At 36.8% G+C, this 25,850-nt stretch overlaps 1 protein-coding gene across 1 annotated transcript in view; it reads right to left on the reverse strand.

The window, feature by feature from the left end:
- Nucleotides 1-25,850, reverse strand: part of LOC123315671 (MAM domain-containing glycosylphosphatidylinositol anchor protein 2-like) — a 99,199-nt gene that overhangs the window by 3,530 nt on the left and 69,819 nt on the right. Inside the window, exons 3-6 of the mRNA XM_044901492.1 lie at nucleotides 20,972-21,169; nucleotides 12,658-12,779; nucleotides 5,286-5,436; nucleotides 2,039-2,136 (exon numbers count right to left, since the gene is read on the reverse strand). Of these exons, the coding sequence (XP_044757427.1) occupies nucleotides 2,039-2,136; nucleotides 5,286-5,436; nucleotides 12,658-12,779; nucleotides 20,972-21,169 (569 nt within the window). The remainder of the gene's footprint in view (nucleotides 1-2,038; nucleotides 2,137-5,285; nucleotides 5,437-12,657; nucleotides 12,780-20,971; nucleotides 21,170-25,850) is intronic.

The raw sequence follows: 25,850 nt of genomic DNA on the forward strand, positions 1-25,850 counted from the left end.
CTAGGTATATATAATTATTCCAAGTCAAATTATGTATCCTTGGATAACTCATTTCATAGTAATTAGTTTCAGGATGGGAAATCCTGATGTAGTAATGCACAAAGCAATCTCGTGGAACTGACTGTTATTTCCCTACAAAATCCTCGCGATAAAATAGAACTACTTGCTTAATTGTTTCGTGGAATTCATCCCTCTGCAAATAAAGGCACCTTTAAGTTACACGTTTATTATCTCAGACGAACTAAATGAGGAATTTCATGACAGGTTTTAACCGCCGAACTCCTTATATAGTTCCAAGGAATTGCCATCGCTGTGAGATTCCATGATTGGTGGCAATGTGGAGGAACCTGACAAGTTGAGCAGGATTAGAGCGAAGGTGAAATTTCAACCACCAATGCTGATTAGTCACAGTATATTATTATTGTCGTATTCTGAATTGTATTTCGATATTTTATAATTTTGTGTTTGCTCCAAATCGCTACGTAAAGTTTCTACAAAAGATTTTCTTGATACATTATAGAATGATTCTGTGCTCAAGGAGCTGCGAAATTTGTAGCATTTAAAACTGTCTTCTTTCCTATAATTTTCCATTAGAAAATCATCAGTTGTTGAGAAAAATCAACCGCAGCTTCCATTTCGACCCATGTACAGGGTGAGTCTCTAACACGTACAAATATTTTAACAGTAGATTCTTGAGGTCAAAAGGAACACTTTTTTCCTATACCATTTTTTCCGATTCGGCCCTGATAAACAAATATAGCCAATTTAAATTTTCATTACCCCTGAAAAAACAAAATTACTTCAGAATAACCAGCTGAATCTGTGAAACCACACATCTGTGGATTTCTTGAATAGAGTTGTATTCAGCCAAAGTACCCAATTTCTCAAATTTCACAGATACTTTTTAATTTTTGAACATCCAATTACTCGAAAACGGCGCATTATACGAAAAAATATGAAGAATACTTTTATTTCACAAAGCGTTCAAATATTCATTAGACAACTTAGTTTCAAGAATTGGGTTCTTTGAATTTTTGGTATTTTATTATCGAACACGTAATGGTCATAATGAGAAAACTGAAAGACGTGGGTGATATTTTCTGTTTGAAAAAGATTCATCAAATAAATGAAAAACTATATTCCGACATTCATTTCATTCGATAAAATCGTTTGTGATATAAAAATAAAAATAGAATTTTTTTATGATTTTTCAACACCCTGTATCTTTTATACCGAGCCGATTCGGAAAAAATTGAAAAGGAAAAAAGTAATTCTTTTGACCTCAAGAATCTACTGTTGAAATATTTTCACGAGTGTACATGAATTTGCTGTTGATCTTTCCCACCAACTACCAAATACCAAACTTGGCACGATACCGAATGTTCAAAGTAGCAAATAGCCCGATTCTCGCCGAACCGTACTCTAGCAGGGATTCACGATAATTAGTATTTCAATCCCTTCGGATCTAATTTAACTTCTAATTATGTTAGAACTCCATCTCCACTGGAAATTAATGAGTGTCTCGGATAAGTGATAAATATGATCTTGAAGAGTTTGACCTCGAGTCATGTCATGGGGAGATTGCGATTATTCAGAATGGGTAAATGAGATTTCCCGGGTTTTTCCTGAAAGAAAATACATCGCAACTGAGAAGTCCTTAATTGGATCTAGATTGAAAATTTTCTTCTTTTATTGTCGATGGTGGTAATTTCGTTGGCGATCAAAAGCGTGCGAGTATTTCTGTACCTACGCGTAGTTTTTATCGATTTTGAATCAATGTAGGTACCTATATGCGTATGAGACGTCTGTATTCAAAACTGAAGCACGCAATTTCGAATTTCTTTCATCGAATGAATAGAAAATACTCTTTTTATTCTCAAAAATCTTGCATTTCATGAGAAATTGCAAGGGACGACTTAACAATTTTCAAGCAATTAAAATACGCGGCTATAATGACGTGGTCCCAAAGAAAGATTAATGTTCCGTTTTTTCGGCGACATTTTTCGAGTTTCCTCGAATTAACGAGGTGAAATCTTACCTCAGAGGGTGGATCCGAATGTACCACACAGTCCAGCTTTGCTTCCATTCCCTCTCCAGAATTAACCCAAGAGCGTACCACACTCACTTCGGGTGGATCTGAAACGAGAATATGCTCTCAGTTAATGAAACATCAGCTCGTTTCTGAATTAACATCAATTTATACAGAATGGGTGGCAGCAGCGAGGATTGTATTCACAACGGTTTGAGGAGAATTTAATCTTTGTTGTACCAGGGGGAAGGGCATTTAGCTGAACGAATTCGAACAAATACACGAAATGTGAGGATTCCAATTTCGAAATTTAATTCACGGCGTGTTCCATAGGGGGAAATTCATGTTGAATGTTTCTTCAGAATTTCCAGAATTCAAGGAGTCTAATATTTACGTCCATCGCTGCGTGGAGATGGAGGTTTATATACGTTTCGGAAATGGAGGAAATGATTGGAAATTCTTCGTATAATTATGCTAAAATATGGATTAACAATGAATGGGAGTATATACAGGCTGAGATTTTCACTCGTATAAATATTTTAACAGTAGATTCTTGAGGTCAAAAGAAACACTATTTTCCTACACCATTTTTTCGGGTCCGGCCCTGATAGAAAGATATAGCCATTTTAGGTTTTCATAATGAGCTGTGCCACCCCTGGAAAAACAAAATTACCTTCAGAATAACTAGCTAAATATGTGACACTACAAATCTGTGGATCTTTTTAATAGAATTGTATTCAGCCAAAGTACCCAATTTTTTAAATTTCACAGATACTTTTTAATTTTTCAAATTACTCGAAAAGTAATATTCATTAGATAGCGTCCAACTATGGTATTTTCATGGTACGTAGAGCAATTCAGGGTAACTGTGCTCAGTGCGTATATCTCGACTATGCAATATATGAAAGAGGGGTTCATTTGGGTGAAGCAAGGGCGCAGAATTGCCAAATTAGTTTTTCAAGGTAGTGCGCCGTGCGACGTTTCTTTAACTTTTTATTTGCAATCAATCAAATTCACTAGTTTAATTTTTAATTTTCACCATCTCTGCAAATTCTGCCAGGTCCAAGCTCCGAGTCCCACAGTGTTAAACAATATTTTATTCGATCATGCGCATTTTAATCTAAATACCTATATCTAAATTAATAAAAGAGGATCTATGGTTTACTTCAAAATGCTTTATTGTTCAAACGATCGCAACAAATTGGACAATTTTTTTTTGTTGTGTTTATTATTGTTAGGGCAAGGTTTATATAACAAAATATTTCCAAAAAAAATTGTACAGAACAGAAAAAAAGGCATTCCTTTTTCTTACGACCAATCGAGCAATCACGATGAGTTAGTTATTATTATCTACCCTAGAAATAATTTAAATGGCAAAACTAGGTTTGCCGGGTCAGCTAGTACCTAATAAAAAATTTTGGGTTCTCTTAGCTGCTCAACTATAAGAACGTCAATTCAAATTTTGGCTTACTGGGGAAAGTTTGCGCGGGTAAGTGTGCGCATAGATTTATTATATGGGCATTAGTTCAGTGAGGAATAAATAATGACATTGTTGATTTTCTTGGTTAAGACTCGATCAATATTGTCCTATTTGTTCAGAAAAATATTGAGGAGCCACCGACAGGGGAATGTATCAAGTGTTGTGTTCACCAGGAATGGTGGCACGAACAATAATGCAGTGCTTGTAAAAAGGCGCTTCTGTATTGACAATAAACAGCATTTCTCTAATATTGTAACATTTTTATGACATTATTTTGTAATTTGTTTTGATTGTGTGGTTCACTAAGCACTGCGTTCACTTACCCCGTGAGGGTGCGCACACTTACCCGCAATACGGGGCGTGTGAACGCACTCCGACTTTCACTAGTAAATTTTTTTTTGCAGAAAAAAAACCTTTCTGTTTGTTTGCTTTTTGATGTTTTTTTATAGATTAGAAAATTCTCTATCTTATGAATACGTTTTAATTTTCTTAGCTTCAACATTTGAAACAGGGTATGGCTTGAAAGGCAAAAGTGCGCATAGTTGTCCCGAATGACTCTAATGGTCAAAATGAGAAAACTGGATGACGTGGGCGATATCTTGATTCATCAAATAAATGGAAAACAATATTCCGAAATTGATTTCATTCGATACATCTATTTGTAAGATAGAACTAAAAATAAAAAAATTTTCTATGGTTTTTCAACAGCCTGTATCTTTGAAACCGAGACGATTCCGAAAAAATGGTAAGGAAAAAAAGTGTTTCATTCCCGGCAACGGGATACAGCAATGAATGAATGAATGAATGAATGAACGAGTTCAAAGACTCAACCTGTATAATTCAAGAACAAATTGAATACATACATGGAAAGACATCTAAAACGAAGAAGATCCCAATAAAATCTACAATATTGGAGAATAGTTGTGAAAGGGTATATCAGTCACCAGGAACCTCAGTTTTTATACAATGGGGTATTTTCCTAAATTTCAAAATATATGTTATTAAAATCTTTATACCTCAAATATATCGAAATATATATATTTTTCGAATTTTATCATATTGCATTTTGTCCTTATTCACTTTCGAAAATTCTGATTTTGGAAGTGCTCTCTTATGAACATTCTACGTCATTTTCACAATCCGGCAACGCCCTTTGAGTCAATAATGGTCATGAAAGTTTTCTGATCAACATAGACGTAATAAATATCAAGTTTTGTGATCAAATTTGACAAGAAAAACAAACAATAACACAAAATGTCATCGGTTTTAAGAAAGTATAGACACGGATTACAGAAACAATTTTATGCAATCTGTGGATATATTCTTGATCGGTTCCGCTGTTGTCGAATTAACAAAAATTACTAGACTTTAGTAAAGGCATTTTACGTCACAAGCTTTCACATATTCGAATGTTAACTAAGTTTCGAAGGGTGTATTTCTGAAATTTCTGAATTTTGAAGCGAGTCTTTCAGGTGTTGGATAACTAATGGAGAAGGGTTTCCATAAATAATCTTAAATTCGATTTTGGAGTTTTAGGAAACTTGCCCATTCATTCAATTAGCTAATTGAATGATTGACTGATATACCCTTTCACAACATATAATATAGGAACGATATAAAAACCTAATCTGATTGAAGAATAGATTGCCTATAGATTAAACATCGACAAGGAGAACTTTATTAGCGCAACCAATCGTCTGTGAATTTCAAGCCGGACCAGACCCATTTGCCATTACATTCACGATTTCGAACTAATATCAAATGATATCTACTCACACAATACATGAAGTCTTATCTCTCCTGAAACAGGTTGTCCAATACCGTTTGATGCAGTACATTGATACATCCCAGCGTCTTGTCGTTGAACATCTCCAAGGGACAGAAGATAACCGGACTGAACTTGTAAGCCTGACGGTAGTAGTCCATCCTGCAAATTGATCTCTCGTTATAGTTGGTTGTTGGCTCGAATGCCAGACATATACAGTATTGGGATAAATTATGGAACCAAGAGATATCTTTGAAACGAAAAGTACGGTATTTATGAAACTTTGCAGGCATATTTTTTGATACTACTCCACTAATACCCTGAATCTGAATGGAACACCCTGTATATTTTCGAAGATTTCGAAAGAAATTATTACTTTGAGGTAGTACATACTGAGGTTATTGGACATTGTTCTGAAAAGCTGGATAGAAATTACTTAACATTTCCCTAAAGAACTTCGACTCATGGTTTAGTGCCAAATTTGAGGTGATAGCATTGATAGCAATAAACTACACTGGGCAAAAAAATTAACGGCATTGTACTAGCTCTTATCACTTTGGCCTTTGAATACTATTGGTACAAATGCAGAAAGCCCACGAATGTTGTTGCAGTTGAAGAAGCCAGCCAAGAGGAGTCAGGAAGTCAGAACAAAAGACGCAAATCCTTCCGTTTCAAGAGATCGGAAATTATGTGAATGTTGATTTTGTGATGTTGTCCTCTTGGCTCTTAGATTACACACATTTCAAAAATAATAAATTGTTATTGCAGCAGATTATTTTAATTGTTGCGTTTATTGAATATACAGTGCTAGTCTCTAACATGGAATAAATTCAGTGACAGGTTTTTTGCTGTCATCAATACTTTTTTTATTCGACAATGAAGAAATCCCATTCAACCCAAAACAAAAAGATTCGGATAGCTATAAGGTACAGTGCGCAAAAAAATTAACGCACGTTATGGAAATCTCAAATTTATTCTACAACTGAAGGTGTTCTCAATGGTAATTATTTTTATCAGAATTATGCATGCATATGTTATCCACTTTCAACGGTTTTCTCCAATACAGATGTTTTTTTCCCAGCAGGATTAAAAAAAGATGATATTATCAGATTTTGAATGTATTGGCTCCATTCTAAAATCAGTTGTTCTCGATCAATTCTAGTGATCAATAGTTTTTCTTTCGTTTGATTTTCTACATTCGATCGCTACGCAACGCGAAACACGCAATTTGACCCAAGAGGAATGTGCCCAAGCGGTAGTTTTGCGAGAAAAAGGGTGGACATACACAAGAATTGCAGAAAGGTTTGGAGTCTCCCTTACAAGTGTGTCCAGAATGTTGCAGCGATTCAGGGAGACAGGTATGAATGTCCGAAGACCAGGGCAGGGTAGACCACGGGTAACAACTACCATTCAAGAACGTTACTTGAGAGTTTCTTCGTTGAGGCAACGGTTTGCAACCGCTCGCCTCCTTCAAATTAAGCTTGAGCAAACTCATGAGGTGCAAATTAGCACTCAGACAATAAGAAATCGCCTCAGAAAATATGATTTAAGGCCTCGTGTCGCGGCAAGAGGACCAGCTCTTACCCCAGCCCATCGAAGGGCGCGTTTGGATTTTGCGAGAGAGCATATCCATTGGGAAGAGGCCGATTGGGAAAGAGTTCTCTTCACAGATGAGTCTAGATTCTGCCTCTACCATTGTGATCGACGTTCCCTTGTATACAGACGTCCACATGAAAGATATGCTCAGTGCAATTTCCTGAATACTACTGGTTTCGGGGGAGGATCGATTATGGTATGGGGTGGAATATCTTTGACTGCTCGCACAGACCTAGTGGTCGTTGATAATGGAGCTATGAATGCTGATAAGTATATAAGGAACCTTCTTGAAGAGCATGTAGTGCCATTTTCCCCATACATTGGTGAAAATTTCATTTTTATGGACGATAATGCCAGACCCCATCGTGCGCGCATCATTCAGGAGTACCTTGAAGAGGTTGAAGTCTCTCGAATGGAATGGCCAGCAAGAAGTCCAGATCTCAATCCGATTGAGCAGGTTTGGGACAACCTCAATAGAAGGCTGAGAAGTTCAGAAAATCATCCAGCTACTCTTAATGAATTACGAATCCAACTCGGAGAAATCTGGGAAGGATTAGATCAGAACATTTTAAGATCACTCATTTTGAGTATGAACCGAGCTGTAATTAACGCAAGGGGTGGATATACCAAGTATTAAATCACTTATCAGCATTTCAGTATTTTGAAAATTGTTCATTTCTCTTCTTTCACATAAGTTTCGGTGAAATCCTGAATTTTTCTTCCATTTAATGTGTCTTGTTTCGTTCAAAACCTTCCCTAGAGAACATAAAAAATAAGTTATAAAGTCAATGTAGAGTTAACTTTCATTAAAATTGAGATTTTCAGAATGTGTGTTAATTTTTTTGCGCAGTGTAAATCAACATCAATAATTTTTTCAATAGTTTATTCGTTCGTTCGCTCCTGAACTGAACTGTCTTCATTTCGTATAGCCGAAGGAAACGAATCTGTCATTTCAGCGCCGATAGTCGTTAAATTCCTGGAAATTGGAGGTTTGAACAATTCTGGCGTGGAAAACAACAGGCGAGATTTTCCCCCTTATTTGACCACTCATAAAAGGTCCCCTATAATGGGAATAACTCCGAAAGATGCTCCTCGATGCATTATTCATTTTATGAATGAGATGATAAAAATTTTATGGGTACTTCCCTGGGTTTGATGAAAGCTATATGATGGCGTTATTGTCGATAGAAGTTTGGATATTCAAGAACTGGACAGAAGGGCATGAAACTAGATCTCCTGTCAACTCGATGAAGAAATATAAATGAGGTCCAAATTTGATATGATGGACATCTAGAAATTCCCAGTATTGAGATTTTTTTTACGGAAAACAACAAATTTCGACGCTTTTATTGACATTGGGTCTTATGTTCTGCTCATATGACTCATTATAGCCTTTCTAACTTGAAAAAATCTATTTTTCTCTCGACCTCAACAAAAAATGACATTTTACATACTAGGTATAGTGCAAAAGAAAAGTCGACTATTTTTGGAGGCAAATATTTTTCTTCAGCAGACACTTTTTAGCCGCAACACTTATTGAGTGGTTACAAGTATTAGGCTATCAATTATTGATAAAATCATCGTATTCAAGTTATAAAATCCATACCAATAAGTAAATGAAATAACCTATTCCTTCGCCATTTTGCAACGAAAACAAAAATCGTTGTTAATCGGGGAATGTCATTTAATTGACATATTTAAACGTCAGAATCCGCTTTCCTGTGTTCAGAAATTGTCATCGATTCCAATATAATAATTAATGGCTGCAAATGAAACGAATAGGCATCGTGATAAACTACGAATATTTCATCCTTTGACAATCGACGCATTCGACAATTTGTTTTTGTTGATGGGCGTAAAAGTTTCATCGGATATTCCCTACAGTAATCAATTATATAGGATGGTTTGATTAAAAACTGATTTGATTAGGCCCATTCATTCGATTTCTGTTTGTGACATGAGAAAATGACGGAATCTACCTCATTTCTGACTCAACTTATTTTTTTTTGTCGTTTCTGATTGATTTTGCCCGAAACGAGATTCAGATTCAAAAGAGTACTTATTCCAGTAATGCAGGGTATTCAGAGAAAGAAGTACCTCTCTTAAGTCCTTGAAATATTCCATTTTTAATCGTTTTAAATCGAAATTGAGAATTCATATATATGAATGTATCTCAGAAACCAGCCGCAAGACGACTTGTATATTCTGAGGAACTTTCGGAATATTATTTTTTAAGCCTAGTTCTATACTCCATTCACATTTATTTTGGCAGTCGGTTGGCCATGAAATAATTTTCTCAAGTTTTTGTAACTAGAATGTAGTAATGTTGGCACTTATGAAATGTCGTTAATGTCATAATAATAATAATAATAATAATAAATTTATTTGATCCATTAAGACACTAGATACACGCCGTTGCCACAACTAATATCAATTTTTATTACGAAAATGCCGAAAGTTATTGAAAAAAGAGACAGGGTTTCAGGAAGTGCTATTTAGAATTCAGGTCCGCTCATTCAAAGAGTTATACCCTGATATTCTAAAATCTGAAATAAGTCAGACGGTATCGAATATATTCAATGTAAGAGCTAGAATTTATATAATGTTTCATCTGAATCTAAACGACTTATATTTCAGCTGAATATTTCCACAATCAGAAAAATTGTGAATGAAGAGGATGAAAAAGAATTTCCTTCTATTGGGAGACCAAAAAAATGGTGACATTTGAGAATTTTATGTTTGAGTGAATTAATGCGAAAAGTTTACTACAGGATTTTCGATGAATGTCATCGTAGAATAAGTTCCCGAAAATTTATTTTTCTATTTTTCATTTGACTTATCCTATACATTGTAAATGTGTTAAGGTACCAATAAATACCTAATTATTATTATTATTATATCAATGTATTAAGATGAACAGCCACAAATACGCGCCAGTTGTCCTGTTAATTGTTTATTCATGGGAAATTTTTGTTCAAAGGTGAAGTTCATCTTGACTTGAAACTTCCTTTAATTCCTTTTACTTATATTGATGCAAGATGATTTTTGTTGAAGAATTTAACATTCTTGTAATTATCTGTTAATTCCTTTGGAGATACCTATTCCCAACCACTGCATCATATGCATTAACATCTTCGGGTTAATATTTTTTAAATCTACAACTGATGTAACGTATTTAAACTTTAGCCAAAGAAGATAATGAACATTAACTCTCCTCAAGGTAGTGCATATTATGATATTATACTGATCTCTTGTATTTTCCATGCAAATAACTGGATTTGGTATGCCTTCAATCTTAATATATAAAATTCTCGTGTCATAGTTTTCGTTAGCATACTCCTCCGAAACGGCTTGACCGATTTTGATGAAATTTTTTGTGCTTATCCGGTATCTATGAGAATCGGCCAACATCTATTTTTCATCCCCCTAAATGTTAGGGGTAGTCCACCCCTAATTTTTTTTTTTGTATTTTTTAGACAAAATTTTTAATTTCTATTTTTTTATGATACAACATACAAAAATACATACAATCCTCAATTTTTACCCTTCTACGATCAACCCTTATTTTTTAATAGCCATTTTAGTAATTTAATCATTAGGAAATTATTTATATGGCAAAACAACGTTTGCCGGGTAAGCTATCTATGAGAATCGGCCAACATCTAATTTTCATCCCCCTAAATGTTAGGGGTAGTCCACCCCTAAATTTTTTTTGTATTTTTTAGACAAAATTTTTAATTTCTATTTTTTTATGATACAACATACAAAAATACATAAAATCCTCAATTTTCACCCTTCTACGATCAACCCTTATTTTTTAATAGCCATTTTAGTAATTTAATCATTAGGAAATTATTTATATGGCAAAACAACGTTTGCCGGGTCAGCTATCTATGAGAATCGGCCAACATCTATTTTTCATCCCCCTAAATGTTAGGGGTAGTCCACCCCTAAATTTTTTTTTTTATTTTTTAGACAAAATTTTTAATTTCTATTTTTTTATGATACAACATGGAAATTATTTATATGGCAAAACAACGTTTGCCGGGTCAGCAAGTTAGTTTATATAAACTTCAATTATGTTCGTCACATATTTTCCGAAGAGATTCGACATTGCGATAAAATACGTAATAACAGAAACTTTTACGTAGAACGGGCAACATAGCGTTGATTTGAAACCCAAAAATGTTTTGACAAGCGTCATAACCCCACATTTTCGTACTATACAGAGTGAAATGTGCCAAATTTCCATGGCCAACCGAGTGCTAAAATAAAAGTGAATGGAGTATAGTCTTTGATTAGATCAGATTTGCATTATCGAAAAAATTGGGAAATTGTTCAAGCAGCTTTAAACGAGTTCAGGATATGGATGGGTGACCAGCCTGATTTTCGATTTCTTCGAGCACTCAAAAGTTCTTGAACTTTACGTGAGTGTTTTGCCCAATTCGTTTTGTTTTAAACAAAGATTGCTCAAAGAAGAACAAACCCTACGTCAAAGTATAGCGAGAAGTTCAGATCAAGGATCATTTTCGAATTTCCTAGTACCGCTCCACTGATTGGGAGATCCATACCATATTCCATTACGCTATTAAATCCACAATGAGATAATTTCCTGGAATACATAACGATATCCCAATTCTGGATGAAGCTCGTCGAGTGGTCTATCTGGACTATCAGATGTTCCTCTTCTATCAGTTCGCATGTGGGGAATTATCCCCATACTCCCGTTTCCTGCGATTCTTCCCGTAGAAGCGGCGTAATGAAGCAACCCTGCAATTATCTGGACGAATACCGGGGTTAATACCATGGTGCACGGTTCATCGTCAGTTGAGGAGGAGTAACAATTTAGGGGCTAATTTGTATCGAAGGAGATGAAGTGAGAAATAGCCCGGGCTCTATTGGGTTGGTTCGGTTCCTGGACTGAATGACTACAACCGGTCGAGATTGAACGGAAGCGTATAAGGGCCTAGTTCATAATCACTGCAGTTTGTGGTCTTGATAGATCGATTGGTGCAGTCCGACCCTGCCGCAACTGAACGTGTAATCTGTTTGATTGAATGAACAAATTGGGCTGATTCTGGATGAAGAACTGACCAGGAAACAATTTATTGAATATGCTGTAGTTTCAATGAACCACGCACCCAATTAAAGAAAGAAGAATTGAATTTCAAAACTGAAGGAAAGTCCCAAGACCCAGAACTAACCAATAGATCGGTAATAAGGAGCTATGAAGCAAAGAGCTAGGTGGAGGGACTACAATCAACAAAAGATGAGTACTCAAAATGGACAATAGACCTTGGTTCGAATGTCATAAAAAATACGAAGGGAGTGGAAATGGAAAACAGTAATCGATTTCATCAAAGTAAAACCTTCACTCTGAAAGTTAGAAAGTGAATTGATTTGGTCCTTGTGTCCTGCCAGAAGTCCATTGACATTTTCATCGAGCTATGAGTTGTGTTGCCCTGACGAGGTCAAATGAGACCGAAACTATGGCCAACATCTTCGGTTTCTCGACGAAATGGTATTTCGTCATCAATACCTGATGATGGTTCAAGTTCGTTGGTTAAATAGAATGCCAACTATCGAGATTACATTTTCTTTTGGTGGTCATATATTATAATATACCCTCTCTACCCTACATGGATAGCTGTAACTGACGTTTGATCATAGCCCAATTTTTTGGCACTGGTACACTTGCCTTCTTAGAGTGGAATAAAAAGAGAATCGCCAATCACAAATTGTTTTATGTTTTAGCCATTTGACTTTTTGATAACACTAATTACTTACTTTCTTCGTCCATTGTACTATAGGTTCTGGATTACCACTTGCTCTACATTCAAATGATACCGGACCTCCTCTTCTCACAGTAACTTGTCCATTAGGTGGAAGAATATGAATACTTGGTGGCACTGAAAGAAAAAAATATTATTGATACAACATTAAGGTAAACTTTGCACTTTTCTTCAGATTTCCCTGAATATTACCTGAGTTGCAACCAATCAGTTTACTCAAAAAAAGGTTTACATAAATATTGTATTATAATGTTAATTATACAGCTCAAAATTTGGGGGAGATCACAAACCTTCCATCAATTTATTCAAGGCATATGAATGTTTTGGTTGGTTTTTTATATTTTTCAGAAAAAAATAAATATTTTCATAGAAAAAACTTTGATTGAAAATGTGAAATAGCAGTTTCGCATATCAGAGACAAAAATTGAATGAAAAAGACAATTGAAAGTCTTGGTGGAGCTACTACTTGGTTGGTCCCCCTACTAGCTCGTTTCAAGCATTATAATCCTCCAGGAAAACTTTCAATGAGACAATTTATGAATCTACAACCTGTCCAATTGGGTTGGCTTCTGGACACTAACATGACTGATACATCGATATAGCTTCCATTTCTTCTTTATCGTCAGTTCTAATCAAACTTATGCGTTCAAATAAAAAAGAATAGTACCTATAAGCAACGAATACCACATGGCTTTTATGCATCTGCAGCGTATCGATTTCAGAGGGCAAGAGCTTGGTGAAGTAAAAAAAGAATATATTAAGAACAACTTAACATATCCAAGTGAAAGAATAGATATTCCAGATAACTTAACAAAAGTATGAAGAGGAATTCATACGTGGTCCCTATCAATTGTTTAGAAATGCATAGTACCTCAAATATTTCATTTGTCAGGAACCTTCAAGGGATGAAGAGGTAAAATACGTTCTAAGATAGCATTCAACTCATAATTATAAAAGAGCGTTCGTAATCTCCTAAAGAATAATAATAAGGTTAAATTCAAATCACTTCCATTGTGAAGCCTAACAAACTGTCGATAAAAAAATGGAATTGTGAAGTGAAGGGGAACGAATGTTCAGACTAAAAACTTATTTGAAGTAGGATAGTAATCTGCTCTCTAAATATGGTGGAATTGGGCAATCAGTACACGGTGAGCTATATTGATGGCGGTCGTTATTCATTCCGTTGAGCTCAGATTTAACCCGAATTCGCAAGCCTGGAATTTGTAGCGCCAGGTGAACAAAGCCATTTGTGCCAGTGAGACCTTTTGCATGTTTTTTGTTCTATTCATTCGTTCCGGCAGACACAATGAAGATGTTCATAAGATACAGATGATTTTTTGCTATACATAGATCGAATGAATATTTAAATGTTATTTTAGAAAGATTGACGACTAACTAGGAAATAGCAAGGAAAGATAGAAGAATCAAAATCTCCTCATGAACCTGAAGGAAAAACTGGACCAAGAACTAAAGGTCAGACTTTACTTACAAAGCAATAATTAGATTGACTTAGACATACGAAAGTGAAATTTTAATAATGAATAAGAATCAACTGAAAAAATTGGAACCATACAGAAAATAACTCTTAGAGAAGCCCTAGAGGCAGTGTGGTATGCAAGAACGAAGCTATCAAACAGATGACCATAGCAATCGAAGAACAAGAACAGTAAGAACACATGACTGAACTACCAAAAAGAGCCTACGAAATAACGAAAAGCCATAAAAACAGTGGTACAGAGAAAGTGTAAACTACGATGAAAACAAAAAAGGAAGAAACATGAGACCGAGGACCAGGTTTGAAGAAAAACAAAGATAGTAAAATCAACCAAGAATAATCGAAAATTAAAGAGAAAAACAACAGGAAAATGAAGTAGAAGCATAACCCACTACTGGAGCCGCCCTTGGCAGAAGACTGCAGCAAGGTAACCAACTTCTAGTCTGCAAATACAAAGACTCAGGGTGCAGGATATGCCCTTTGTCCAAAATTACATGAAAGCATATCAGAGAATGCTGACAATTCCGAATAAACTCGAGGTAGTCTTCTGTTTTATACTAGTATTACATAATATTACATTTTAATTTTAGCTTGTGAGACCACAAGGAACATTTATGCTCTCTATTTCCGGAATCGCATCCAACTGAACGTTTCCCGAGATGAACGATCCCACTAGAACCGCCGGCAGTCGCTAGGGTCGAAAATTGCAATTTTCCCCAATCAGCAGGGTATCAAACGAAAGAATCATCCCTGACACACGGGGCCAACGCGAACATCGAGCGCGAAATTTGCATAAACGGCATTAGTTGGGTTTTTTCGGTGCTACTCTTTACACAGGGCGTTTGAGGTTGGTCCTCTGCGGTCGCATGAATATTTATGCCCACCCCGTTCTACTTGATTGCAAGTTTAAAATGCAAAACAGTCAATTTGCATTCATTAAAAGCGGGAGTTTTGTTGTGTCGCCCCGTTTCTCTCTGGCCATTCCTCTTCGTCTTCTCTACTCGTCGAGGGTGAAACTTCGAGCCGCGATGCTTGTTTTTGATGTTCACTAGGGCGTTCATTTTAATTTGCATGCATTATAACTTGATTCGAATCGACAGCGAGGCGTCTAATGTTCAATGTTTCATTTCAGCGATGCGAACCGATCCCTGGCAGCAGATGGCGCTATTCGTTATGTAGAACTGGGTTTGCCAGATATTTCCCCGATGTAATAACTGCATTGATTCAACACAACAAATGAGTACGAGTATATAGTACATATATAACAAACTGCTGTTGGCCTTAGGAAGAGTAATCGAAAGAGTTATTGTCAGGAGATTTAATGAAAAAATTCAATAACTGAAACTCGTACCAGCAGAGGAATTCGGATTCAGGAGAAATCATTAGATATAGTTGCAATTACTGAGACTTACAGAATTCGTAACAGAGATATTCCAGTTTCATTCGACGTCGGAAAAGTATTCGACAGATTATGGCATGAAGAACTAACCTGAGATGTGTTGGATATTTGATCAAACTATGTGACAGTTTATCGAGAACCATTTGAAGAATTAGAAGGATGATCCTCCCCGTATATTTCCACAGCATAAAGAATACATAAGGACTCTGCTGATACTATACACCCTACTGTGAAAGGAAAATATTACAAGATTCTGTCTACGAAATAAATAACTGTTAGTAAAATCAAGTTTAGTGGACAAAACAGCCAAACATTCAGAACTTCAGAAAAGATAAGTGAGAACCACAATGAATGTGGAGATTGAAGGAAAATCGAGGCAGGGATAAATATATTCCACCCACTCAGGAAGCCATGATGAAAGAGACAAAATTTAAAATAATTTAAATAACTGCTATGCGTCACCTGATCTATGGACCAGTTGCGTCAGGATGTGTTGCAGAGAGAAGAGAGAATCCAACAAAAAACAATCTGCTACGGTGTGCAATAGCTACACTTACTTACTTACAGAGGAGACCTAAAGATTAACTTATTGAAACAGTTTCAACAACTCCCATACTCATACTGTTATTCGGGAGAGCTTCATCTACAAAAGATTCCCCTTACTATCACACAAAGTGTATAAAATTGCGTGAGATAAAATTGCCAACAACTTTGTACGAATATATTCACACCGGCCAGTATTCAATATCCGGTTTGTTTGTAGATTGGTTTGCAACGGTTGTGAACTGTACAGAGCAAGCGCAATTCCATTTTTGGGTAGCGAAAATCCATTTGCGCTTGCTCTGTACAGTACACAACCGTGCACAACCACTCTACGAACAAGCCTATCGGTATGTCGCGAAGTTGACGGAATTTTTATTTCGGCATCGTTATGCTATACGCATTATTGTTAACAACAAGTGTTATCTGATCTACTTACTATTCTAGACATGCTCCTAATAACTAAAATATGGGAAAATTTTTACCCTAATGAGATTTTTCTATTTAAATTATGTTTTGAGTTTGATGAATTGTTTTCATAGTATATAATGTTCAAAAGGCAGGAAATTAAAGAATAACGAAACTAATTCCAAATTTTCCGAGAAAATAATTTTTGCCTATCATCTTCATCTTTTCCATTAACACGAGTATATGCGCTTATATTCCGACTTGATTGCAATATCAACTCTACTCGCCCCCACAGGATGTTTAATACCTTTTAAATCCTCATTTGGAATATGATAAATCTGTCCACGGATACCTAAAAACCCAGGGCTTCATTCATTCCCAGTATTCTCTGAAATATGAGCATAATAAAGCGGCCACTTAACTAGAAACCAACTATGTAGTGGTAACGTTATCGGCTACTCACAAATACTTCACTACGGCCATACCTTCCAACATGCATACGGTTTTATGAAAGCAGTTTTTTTTTCGAAATTGGAGCGAAGGATTGGACGTATAAGCTCTCACGATTCATTTGGATAAAAGTATATATAGAGAGAATGATAGATGTTATCTACTCATCCATTTCGTATGTATACAGTTCGTATATCGTAGTTGCATGTCGCAGAATTCTTCAAAAATTCAGTGTACCTACTGATCAAATACTGATTCAGTGGAAAATGGGATAAAAAAGTCAGGATTACGTTGTAGATAGGGAAAAATGGAAATCCCACAGCGTAGCAGGTATTGAAGTACGGAATATTTAATAATGAATTGATGTGGCCAATACTTGATGAAAATCAGCAACATAACGAAATATCGAAAAACCTAATTACATGATTTTCAATAACATGAATTATTTACCACGACATGTGTTTCGCTATCACAGTAGCATCTTCAAGTGGGTGAAGCCTCTCCGAAATCCAACAATCTTCTCGAAGCCAACGATTAGTGGTTTCCCTCATTAGTACTCTCGTTTTTTACCTCTCATAATTTATCAATTATATCTTCTATTTTTCTGTTGGACGTTCTAAACGTGCTTACTTGTAAGCAGTCCGTCTCAGTAAATGTTGTATTAATTGGTGAATTTTTGCACTCTTCAAGACCAACGTTATTTATATTAATTTTAATATTCTTGGTCTTCTCATTTAACATAATATTCTTGCTCTGTTCATATTTAAATTATAATTATTGCTAGACTTATTCTGATGAAATAAAGAGGCTCTCACAATCAATTATCATTGATTGCTCTGTCACTGTAAACATTGTGTTAATTTTTAATACATCGAACTCTCTCAAAGTCTAAGTCTGGCAGCAAGTAACTTCTCATTTGAAGTACTCTGACAGCGATGAATATATTTTAGATAGGGCGTAAGAACTTTTACATTGTGGAGAGGTTCGTCTATAAAAGATTCTCTTTGCTGGATGAAAAAAATATGATGTTTACTTTAATTCCGCTAGCTTAATAATCTCATAAAATTTCGAAAAAAACTCATCAGGACCATAACTAAAGAATGGCAAAAAAATAACATGTTTTTACGAACAGAACGCAGATTAAGTTATCGATACTCGATGTGCCCGATGTAACCCACCCCTAGAATTTGAAAATTTGCCGACGCGACGCCGTGAATAATTATTATCGGCGGGCGTATTTGTGCGGGCAGCACGATCTCCATGCAATTTAAGGAATATTTGTTTTAATCCTGGTAGCTGGATGCAAAACAAACAGGTTCAAATTTAATTTATGGACGATGCTCGCGTCGCCTATATGCGGTGTTTACACCGACAAAAGCGAATTCATCAAATTCCTATTTGCCCTCGGAAAACACCTACGCTGTATCATCCTTCAACAGGTGATTGGGTCACGCTGGAGCTCCGTAGGATCACACCCGGATAGATTGAAAAATAATGTTTGCTCATATTGGTCTCCAGGGTTCTGCTTCCGCTAGGATAGACCTTAATTTCGGATTGGAGAAATACTAGGCGACTAGACGTTTTGGCGCAATCGATCGACACTTGTTAATCTTGACCCCCTTTATAATATAATGGTGATGCCCAGAGACTGAATGTCAAAGAAAGAAGAGTATAGAACCTATGCTCAGTGCACTCTATGCTTCAATGTAACATACTTTGCCGCCGCATAGGTCTGGGACACATCTTTACCTGATACCATTGAGTATTAAACCCATGGTTTGGTGGGTTTAGGTCTGGGACACATCTTTACCTGATACCATTGAGTATTAAACCCACCAACCCATGGGTTTAATATCAGCTCAATGCTGATACTTTGTAAGAGCAACGCCAAGTGCTAGATAACCGTACGCCATCTTGCTTTTGAGCGTTTTTTCTAACGTATATCAAGCTTGCGATTATGATTATTATTTTTTAGAAAAGGAAAACATTGCCCTTTTGACCAACATTCGTCTAAATTACATGAGAACTATGATTAATTCTACTCCTCCTTTATTTGGGATTGCCATTCGAAATACAGTTTGTTAGCAGGTGAATTAATGAAGAAGAAAGTCGACAGCATATTAGAAACAGTGAAGGAACATAAGATCAAGAAAGCAGGAGATTAGTGGTCTACGACCCGTAGGAAGACAGAGGATTAATGAGAATTTACTGAAAGATAGGGACCAAAAGAGTATAGATTAGAATAAGTACAAAAACTTGTTGAAAAAATCTGAAGAAGTGACATCCAAAGAGGATGAACACAAAAAGCCCAGCACGATAGTGTGCAACAAGAAATAATCAAGAGTTGTTAGGCAGATGCTCGAACATACAAAGCAGAAGGTTAGGTTTTGTGAGTACCGAACTGAAGAGATCCACACTGTTTCCCATGAGAGGTTTGTCTTCAAAAATATTCCACCCGATATATAAAGAAGACTCTTTTTTACCATACCTTCATCTTAAGAAAAGAATTAAGGTAGCATCTTCAACCTCTACACCTGACGATAAAGAGCGTGCTGAAGATACTTGATTTCTAGCTACACCTTGAACCATATTTTGCCATATGCCCACTTTCAAGGATATCTCACATGAAGTCATGATATGTATCATGTAATTCTGGCTGACGTTCAAGACGAATAAATTGTCAAGTTTCCACACTGACTCACATCATAAGACTTCGAGAAGTAAGGGACATGTCCGCCATGAATCACCCAGTAGCGGCTGCGTATGACCCTAGAAGTATAAATCATGAGGAACCTTTTTCTGTTCACAGAATCTACGAACGATGCCAGTCAGGCATTCGTCTTATATGGACATCCATGAGGGGCAACTGAAGAAGTCAGCTCGAATGATTGCTGGTGTCCTGCGGATTCAGAGGGTCCCTGATGAGTACTGTCAGAAAGGAGATGATCAGAATCTTATTATGACAAAGTTATGCCAAAATTGTATGGCATAACGATAAATGATGACACTGCAGGAAAGCCAAGAGTATATCTTGAAGACTGCACCTTTTTCAACCCCTAACAACCTCTATTACTATCAAAACCAGCAAAAATTGTGGAGTGTTCAACCAATAGAAGGAAGACAACCTTGGCATTGCTATTTCTTTTATCTCGCAGGAATACTTTATATTTCTCGGTACCAATGTTTAAGATTTGTGGATTTCAACTAACATTTTGCAGATGAATAGCTCTTGTGACCTACCATTTTCGAGATAACTGAGGTGTAAAAAGAAACCCCCATCATTCTCGTTTCTTGGAGCTTCCTGATAATATCGAAACTGGAGTAGGATCTCCTCTATAATCACAATCGTAAACCGACTCACTCATTTCGGCTCCCATAAAGCAAAATTCATGCATCATGTCTCCTCATCTCTCATCATTCGTACCTTCGAATTGCTCCGCTCATTAAATATGCGAAACCCTTGTTCGGTCAAATAAACGCGGCGCAGTATGGAGGGTAAATATGGCGGGACATAAACCGCAGAACCTGCAGACAAAGAGCCAGCCGACAATAAAACGTTCCTCGAGTTTTAACAAACGATCACAATTTGTTGTAAAATTGCTACGAGAGTCCCGGGGGAGTATTTAGGATGGAAACTTCGAAGGATCTTCAGGGCGTCCTCATCTACTCGGGAAGGTCTTATCTACTCTGGGCTACAATGACACCATTTGCTTTATCGAGAATGAAGTTGAATTATTCATGCGGGTTGATAGTTCCTAATTTCTGAATCATACAAGGAAAATAGATCGGAATGAAGATACAGACGATGAGTGTCTTCATTTTCTAACCATTGCAACCATAACAGTCTATCTTACTGGGCTATATCGTACAATTTGTGAATGAGGAAGCAGCCTCTCTTTTGTTTATGACGAATATTCGTGAGATCTCTCTTTCTATTCTCTTTTCTCTTCATATTATCGGTGTAAAAGATGCATAGTATTACATTCTTAGAATAAATAATACAGAATGTGTACTTACTTAGAATTTCTATGGTATGTATGAGGTCTCCTTGTGAGCCATCTCCTATTTGGCAAGTGTAGTCTCCCTGATCCGAATGTCTAATGTCTCTGAGCTGAAGATTGAACCCTAGCAAGGAGAATCTTGGTTCTCTTGTTATCATTTGTTGACCCGCACTCAGTAAGGTGGCTCCTTTCTTCCATACTATCACAAATGAGCCTGCAAACAAATGAAGATTGTATTGAGAAATTCCTTCAAGTCTTCGCAAAACCAAAGAACAAGCAGATTAGGTTTAGTATTATAGCAGTATCTTCAAAAATAGGAATGTCTCCTGAAAAACAGTGTAGGGTTCCTCACTCTATCAAAAAAATTATGAACGAATGGTAACCTGTAATAGTAAATTTGAATTATAAATTTGGCCACACACTCTAGTTGTTACTAGTTACAAGCATTGTTATTCGAACTTTTGCTGTCATATTTGAGATTCCTTTTTATTCTGGGATTTTTTCATTCGATGAAACTTATTACATCTCAAAGTGGTTTATACTTCATACTTCATTTATCATTTCATTATAGATAATAACAAACAAAAGGACTTATTGCGACGAAGTGGAAATATAAAACGAACATCCATGATGAAATACCTAAAGCTGCATTACAAATTATACCTGCCTCCAATCTAAAGAGTCGTGAGCCTGTAAAATAAAGATATCTGGAATCGTAAGCTGTACGCTTCATGCAGAAAATCTCCGATAGGAAAGCAACGTAGCGTGAAAATTTTATTTCCATGGTCCTCGGTTGATTTCATTTGGGTAAATCTGGAACCGAGGTAAACAACCTTTTCCTGTCGATGAAAGATGGACCCCATAGTAAAAGTGAAGTGGAGTATATATTCGATCAGACAAACGTCAAAATTCAAAGGATTTAATTCACTAACAGCAAGTTTTATTTTTAAATTTGTGTTTATGGAAATGATGAAATGATCGCACTTTATATTTCCTTGATCCAAAATATTACCTGTACGACCAGATTCATAATCAATTTCGTGTCTTTAATTTTAAAGCTTCCCTTACTTCTACTAAAAAGATGTAGCTTAAAAATTGAAGGGACTTATTCGAAATTGATCATGGTAATACAGGTTTTGCGTCAAGAAAATAAAGAGTACGATAGTTTCATCACAATAACCACAATAAACACTCGAGACATTTCAAGCAAACAATAATAGTTAAATAGCTTTGGAGTTCAACATTTGATTTCAAGTTGTTCTGATATATGTGGATACCCCATTTCATTGATTAACAGCAGATCGTTGGTTCAGTTCGGTACTCTTAATTTCGATATATGCAAAACACACAGCAATCTCCAGTTAAAGCACCAGTAAACTCAAAGTTTGAAACTCGAAGGCCTCGTTGACATCACCGGAGCAAAGTTTGAGTGTGGGAGGCAAGAGTCTAAATAGCAGGAAATCAGGATGCAGGGATCGAAAGCGCCTAAGGAAGGATGGCTCTAACTAATGTCTGCGCCATTGAAATGAAACGATAATGAACTTTACCTGTTTCGAGCAATCCCTTCGGTTAGATTGTGAATGGAGATAGGGGAAGGCCCAAGGGGATGGAAAGTTTTATTGTTCCATTTAAAACTACAGCTGGAGATGGAGTGAAACATTCATTAGGCTACGATTTCAAAAGGGATCCGCCATCTTTGTCTTGTTTTCTGGAATAACCACCGTTTTTTTCTTATATTTTACAAGTGCAAGCTAAGAAAGGTTGGACATTTCCTCATTTTTTAGGGCTGTCCTGGTAGGGTTGGAATTTTTCGACTAATTAATTCATCATCAAAAATATTTCACCAATAATCGACCTTTCTGTCAAATGTGAAAATCAAGATATGCTGAATTTCCTTTCTGAAGAAAAAAATCAACTTAATTTCGTAGGGGAATGCAGAAAAGCTCTGCGTGAACCATTTGGAATCATTGCATTGCATTGAGTAGGACTCTCTATATTGTATATTGCATATAATGCATTCAGAACAGAACATAATACAAATTTAAACTCGGGCTTCATAAAGCTTGATCGGGGAATTAACACTTGATTGACGAATAGACGTCAATTTGTTTTCAATCGATAATTCAGTCATGATCATTCAGAATATCACTCTCGCATCAAATTATGTTGTTTCTACGTCCATTCAATTATTCTCAATTGCTACTTTTTCAATATAGTCAGAAATGAAAAGGTTTCAGTGATTTCGTTTTAGAACTCGAGTGACTGGCAAATCGTTGATCGGACACTCAAAGTTTTATGAAACCCGCTCATGCTCAGCAGCATGAGTGGAGTTGCCCCAAAACATCACCGCGAACGACAGGACACTCTGGAAGAAAGAGAAATAGGCAATCCTAGCCAACTTTTTTTTTTTGGTGTAGCAGGGGAAAAATCTGCAAGACAGACGAACACACCCTCTCCTGAGGGGGAACAGTGTAGGGATTCTCACTCTCTTGAGCTCGAGACCCACTAAAAACCCTTAACGGCTTCTTCATAGGTTCCGGGCATTTTGCCTATTAACCAGTTGACTCTTATGGTTTCTGAACTCTCACACGATCATAGTCGTGTTGATAGTTGTATGCTGCCTATAGCTTTTATATGTTAAGCTCTTCTTTGGTTACTTAAAATCCTTAACTGATCCCTCGGTCTTCGGTGGTAGGTTCTTGACCTTCTAGCTTCTTCTGTTGGATCGTAGTCGACTAATCTTCGTAGTTCCTCATTTGGATGTTGTTTGGCTTTGTCGAATATTCTTTCCGCCTTTCTCTTCATAAATTCTGTAACTGGTTTCCATTCCAAGTCCTTGTAGATTTGTTTGTTCCTAACAAACCAGGGTACATCCATCGCCATTCTAAAGAGTTTATTCTCAGTGTCCTGTATTCTCTTGATGTGGGTCTTGGCTGCGAAGCCCCATGCCGCCGATCCATATGTGAGTTGTGGTCGCGCGATAGTTTTAATCATCGTCAACTTGATGTTCTTATTCATATGACTTCTTCTGCCTATGAGTGAATAGAGTCCACTCATTGCGGCTTTTGTTTTATCAACTGCACATTTGATGTGGTTTTTCCATGTAAGTCCTCTGTCAAGCTCCACTCCTAGGTATGTTGCTTCATTTTTCCATTCAACCTCTTCTCCAAGGTTCTCTTCCATCCTCAATCTTCTCTTTTGCAGTAATATTGCTTGAGTCTTTCTTTCATTGATTTGTATTTTCCATTTGATGCACCATTTCAGTAATTCATCTATGGCTTCCTGCAGTCTCTGGTATATGATCTCTGGGCGTCGATATCTGAACGCTATTTCTGTGTCATCTGCTTACAAGGTGAGCATATTTCCTAGCCAACAAGGAGCTGAAGTCTTCTTCATATGTCTAATGGCAAATAGTGCTCCAATGAGCTTCTTCCTGATTTCCATATGCCCCCTCCAGCTTAGTTTTGAATCAAGCAGTATAACCAGAAATCTCAGGATGGTTGTAGTTTCTTTCTTCGAGAAAATTATCTTTTGTGTAATGAAGGAATTATCACGCCTTGACAGGGGAGAAGGAGCTGTGTTGCTCTGGCTAGGTCAAATGAAACCGAAACCATCTGCTCTTCTTCGGTGAAACGTTCTCCCTGACGATGGCAAATTGACTGGTTGAATTCAGATCGTAACACTTATTGATATTCTTATCGGCGGGTGCCATCCGTCTCTCTAATTAATCTGCAATATCTAAAGATCTGTAGTTCATGTTTTCAACATGAAGTCTCTGAGCAATTATCAACCCTAATGCCAAATTGTGACGGAAATAATCGAGATCGTCCCCGTGCAGCCTTTCAAAATTGCGTTTTCCAGTAATCCAGGCAGCAGAAACGGAATCAATCAATACGAGCATCATGGGTATAATGCAGGAGGAATATGGATTGATGATACCATGTTATAAGTGGCCACATCACAATCGCCTCGTGGCAATATCGGAGCGTATGTCCTGGATACACGATGCATCCGATAACAATTTCCGCAGAGAGAGCGATGCGATAAACGTTCACCTCCGCCCAATTCAGCGACAGCGGTGGCGCCCTCCGGTACCCGTCGGCGCAATTGTGTAGTTAATTGCGGCGGCTAATGAGCCGTTGTCGTTTTAATGAAACGCTTTCCGATACGAGGACATCGTTTCCGAATCAGCCCCAGCTCTGCCTCAGACGTTTTCAATGTGAGCGAGCCTCGATTCCGAGCCATTTCGATCAATTTGTATGACCCTTTGTACGGACAAAGTTCGGGATCACACCACTTCAAAAGGCTTCAATCGTTGCTGCTGGCACAGTCGACCTTTGAGTTGATTCCGGTTCGGTTTAACATTCGTCGAAGGCACGATATGTGTTGGCGGCTTAAAAAGTTACGAATTTATGTCTTCAGGATATCTGAATCGAATGTCGTATTGGTAGTCACTACTCCTTACCTAATTAACCTCAAAATGTCACATTGACAATCAAACCTAAATGGAATATTTACTATTCACATTCAAAGATTTATAGATTAGAAAGATAGGATACGACCTCATAACTCTAGTAATAAAAACCGACTACATTTTGGCCAGTGAAAACACATTTGACAATGAGATTGCGCTGAATACGTACCTACTGTTACAGTGACTCTAACGAGACAGTGGCGACAATTGTGGTCTCGTTTTTCATCATTTTGGCAAGAATATGGCGGATTTGGTCACGTGACGTGAGCCAATCCGCATTCCGAATTAGAGATCATAGCATTGAAATCTGTGCTTCTAAGCCGCCATATTCTTGCTAAATTTCCAATTGCCCCCACTGTCTCGTTAGAGTCACTGTACCTACTGTCAATATAGAGAAATTGTTTGGTAACAGTTTTCTGTT

Source organism: Coccinella septempunctata, chromosome 6 (assembly GCF_907165205.1).
Source record: "Coccinella septempunctata chromosome 6, icCocSept1.1, whole genome shotgun sequence".
Classification (NCBI taxonomy): Eukaryota; Metazoa; Arthropoda; class Insecta; order Coleoptera; family Coccinellidae; genus Coccinella; species Coccinella septempunctata.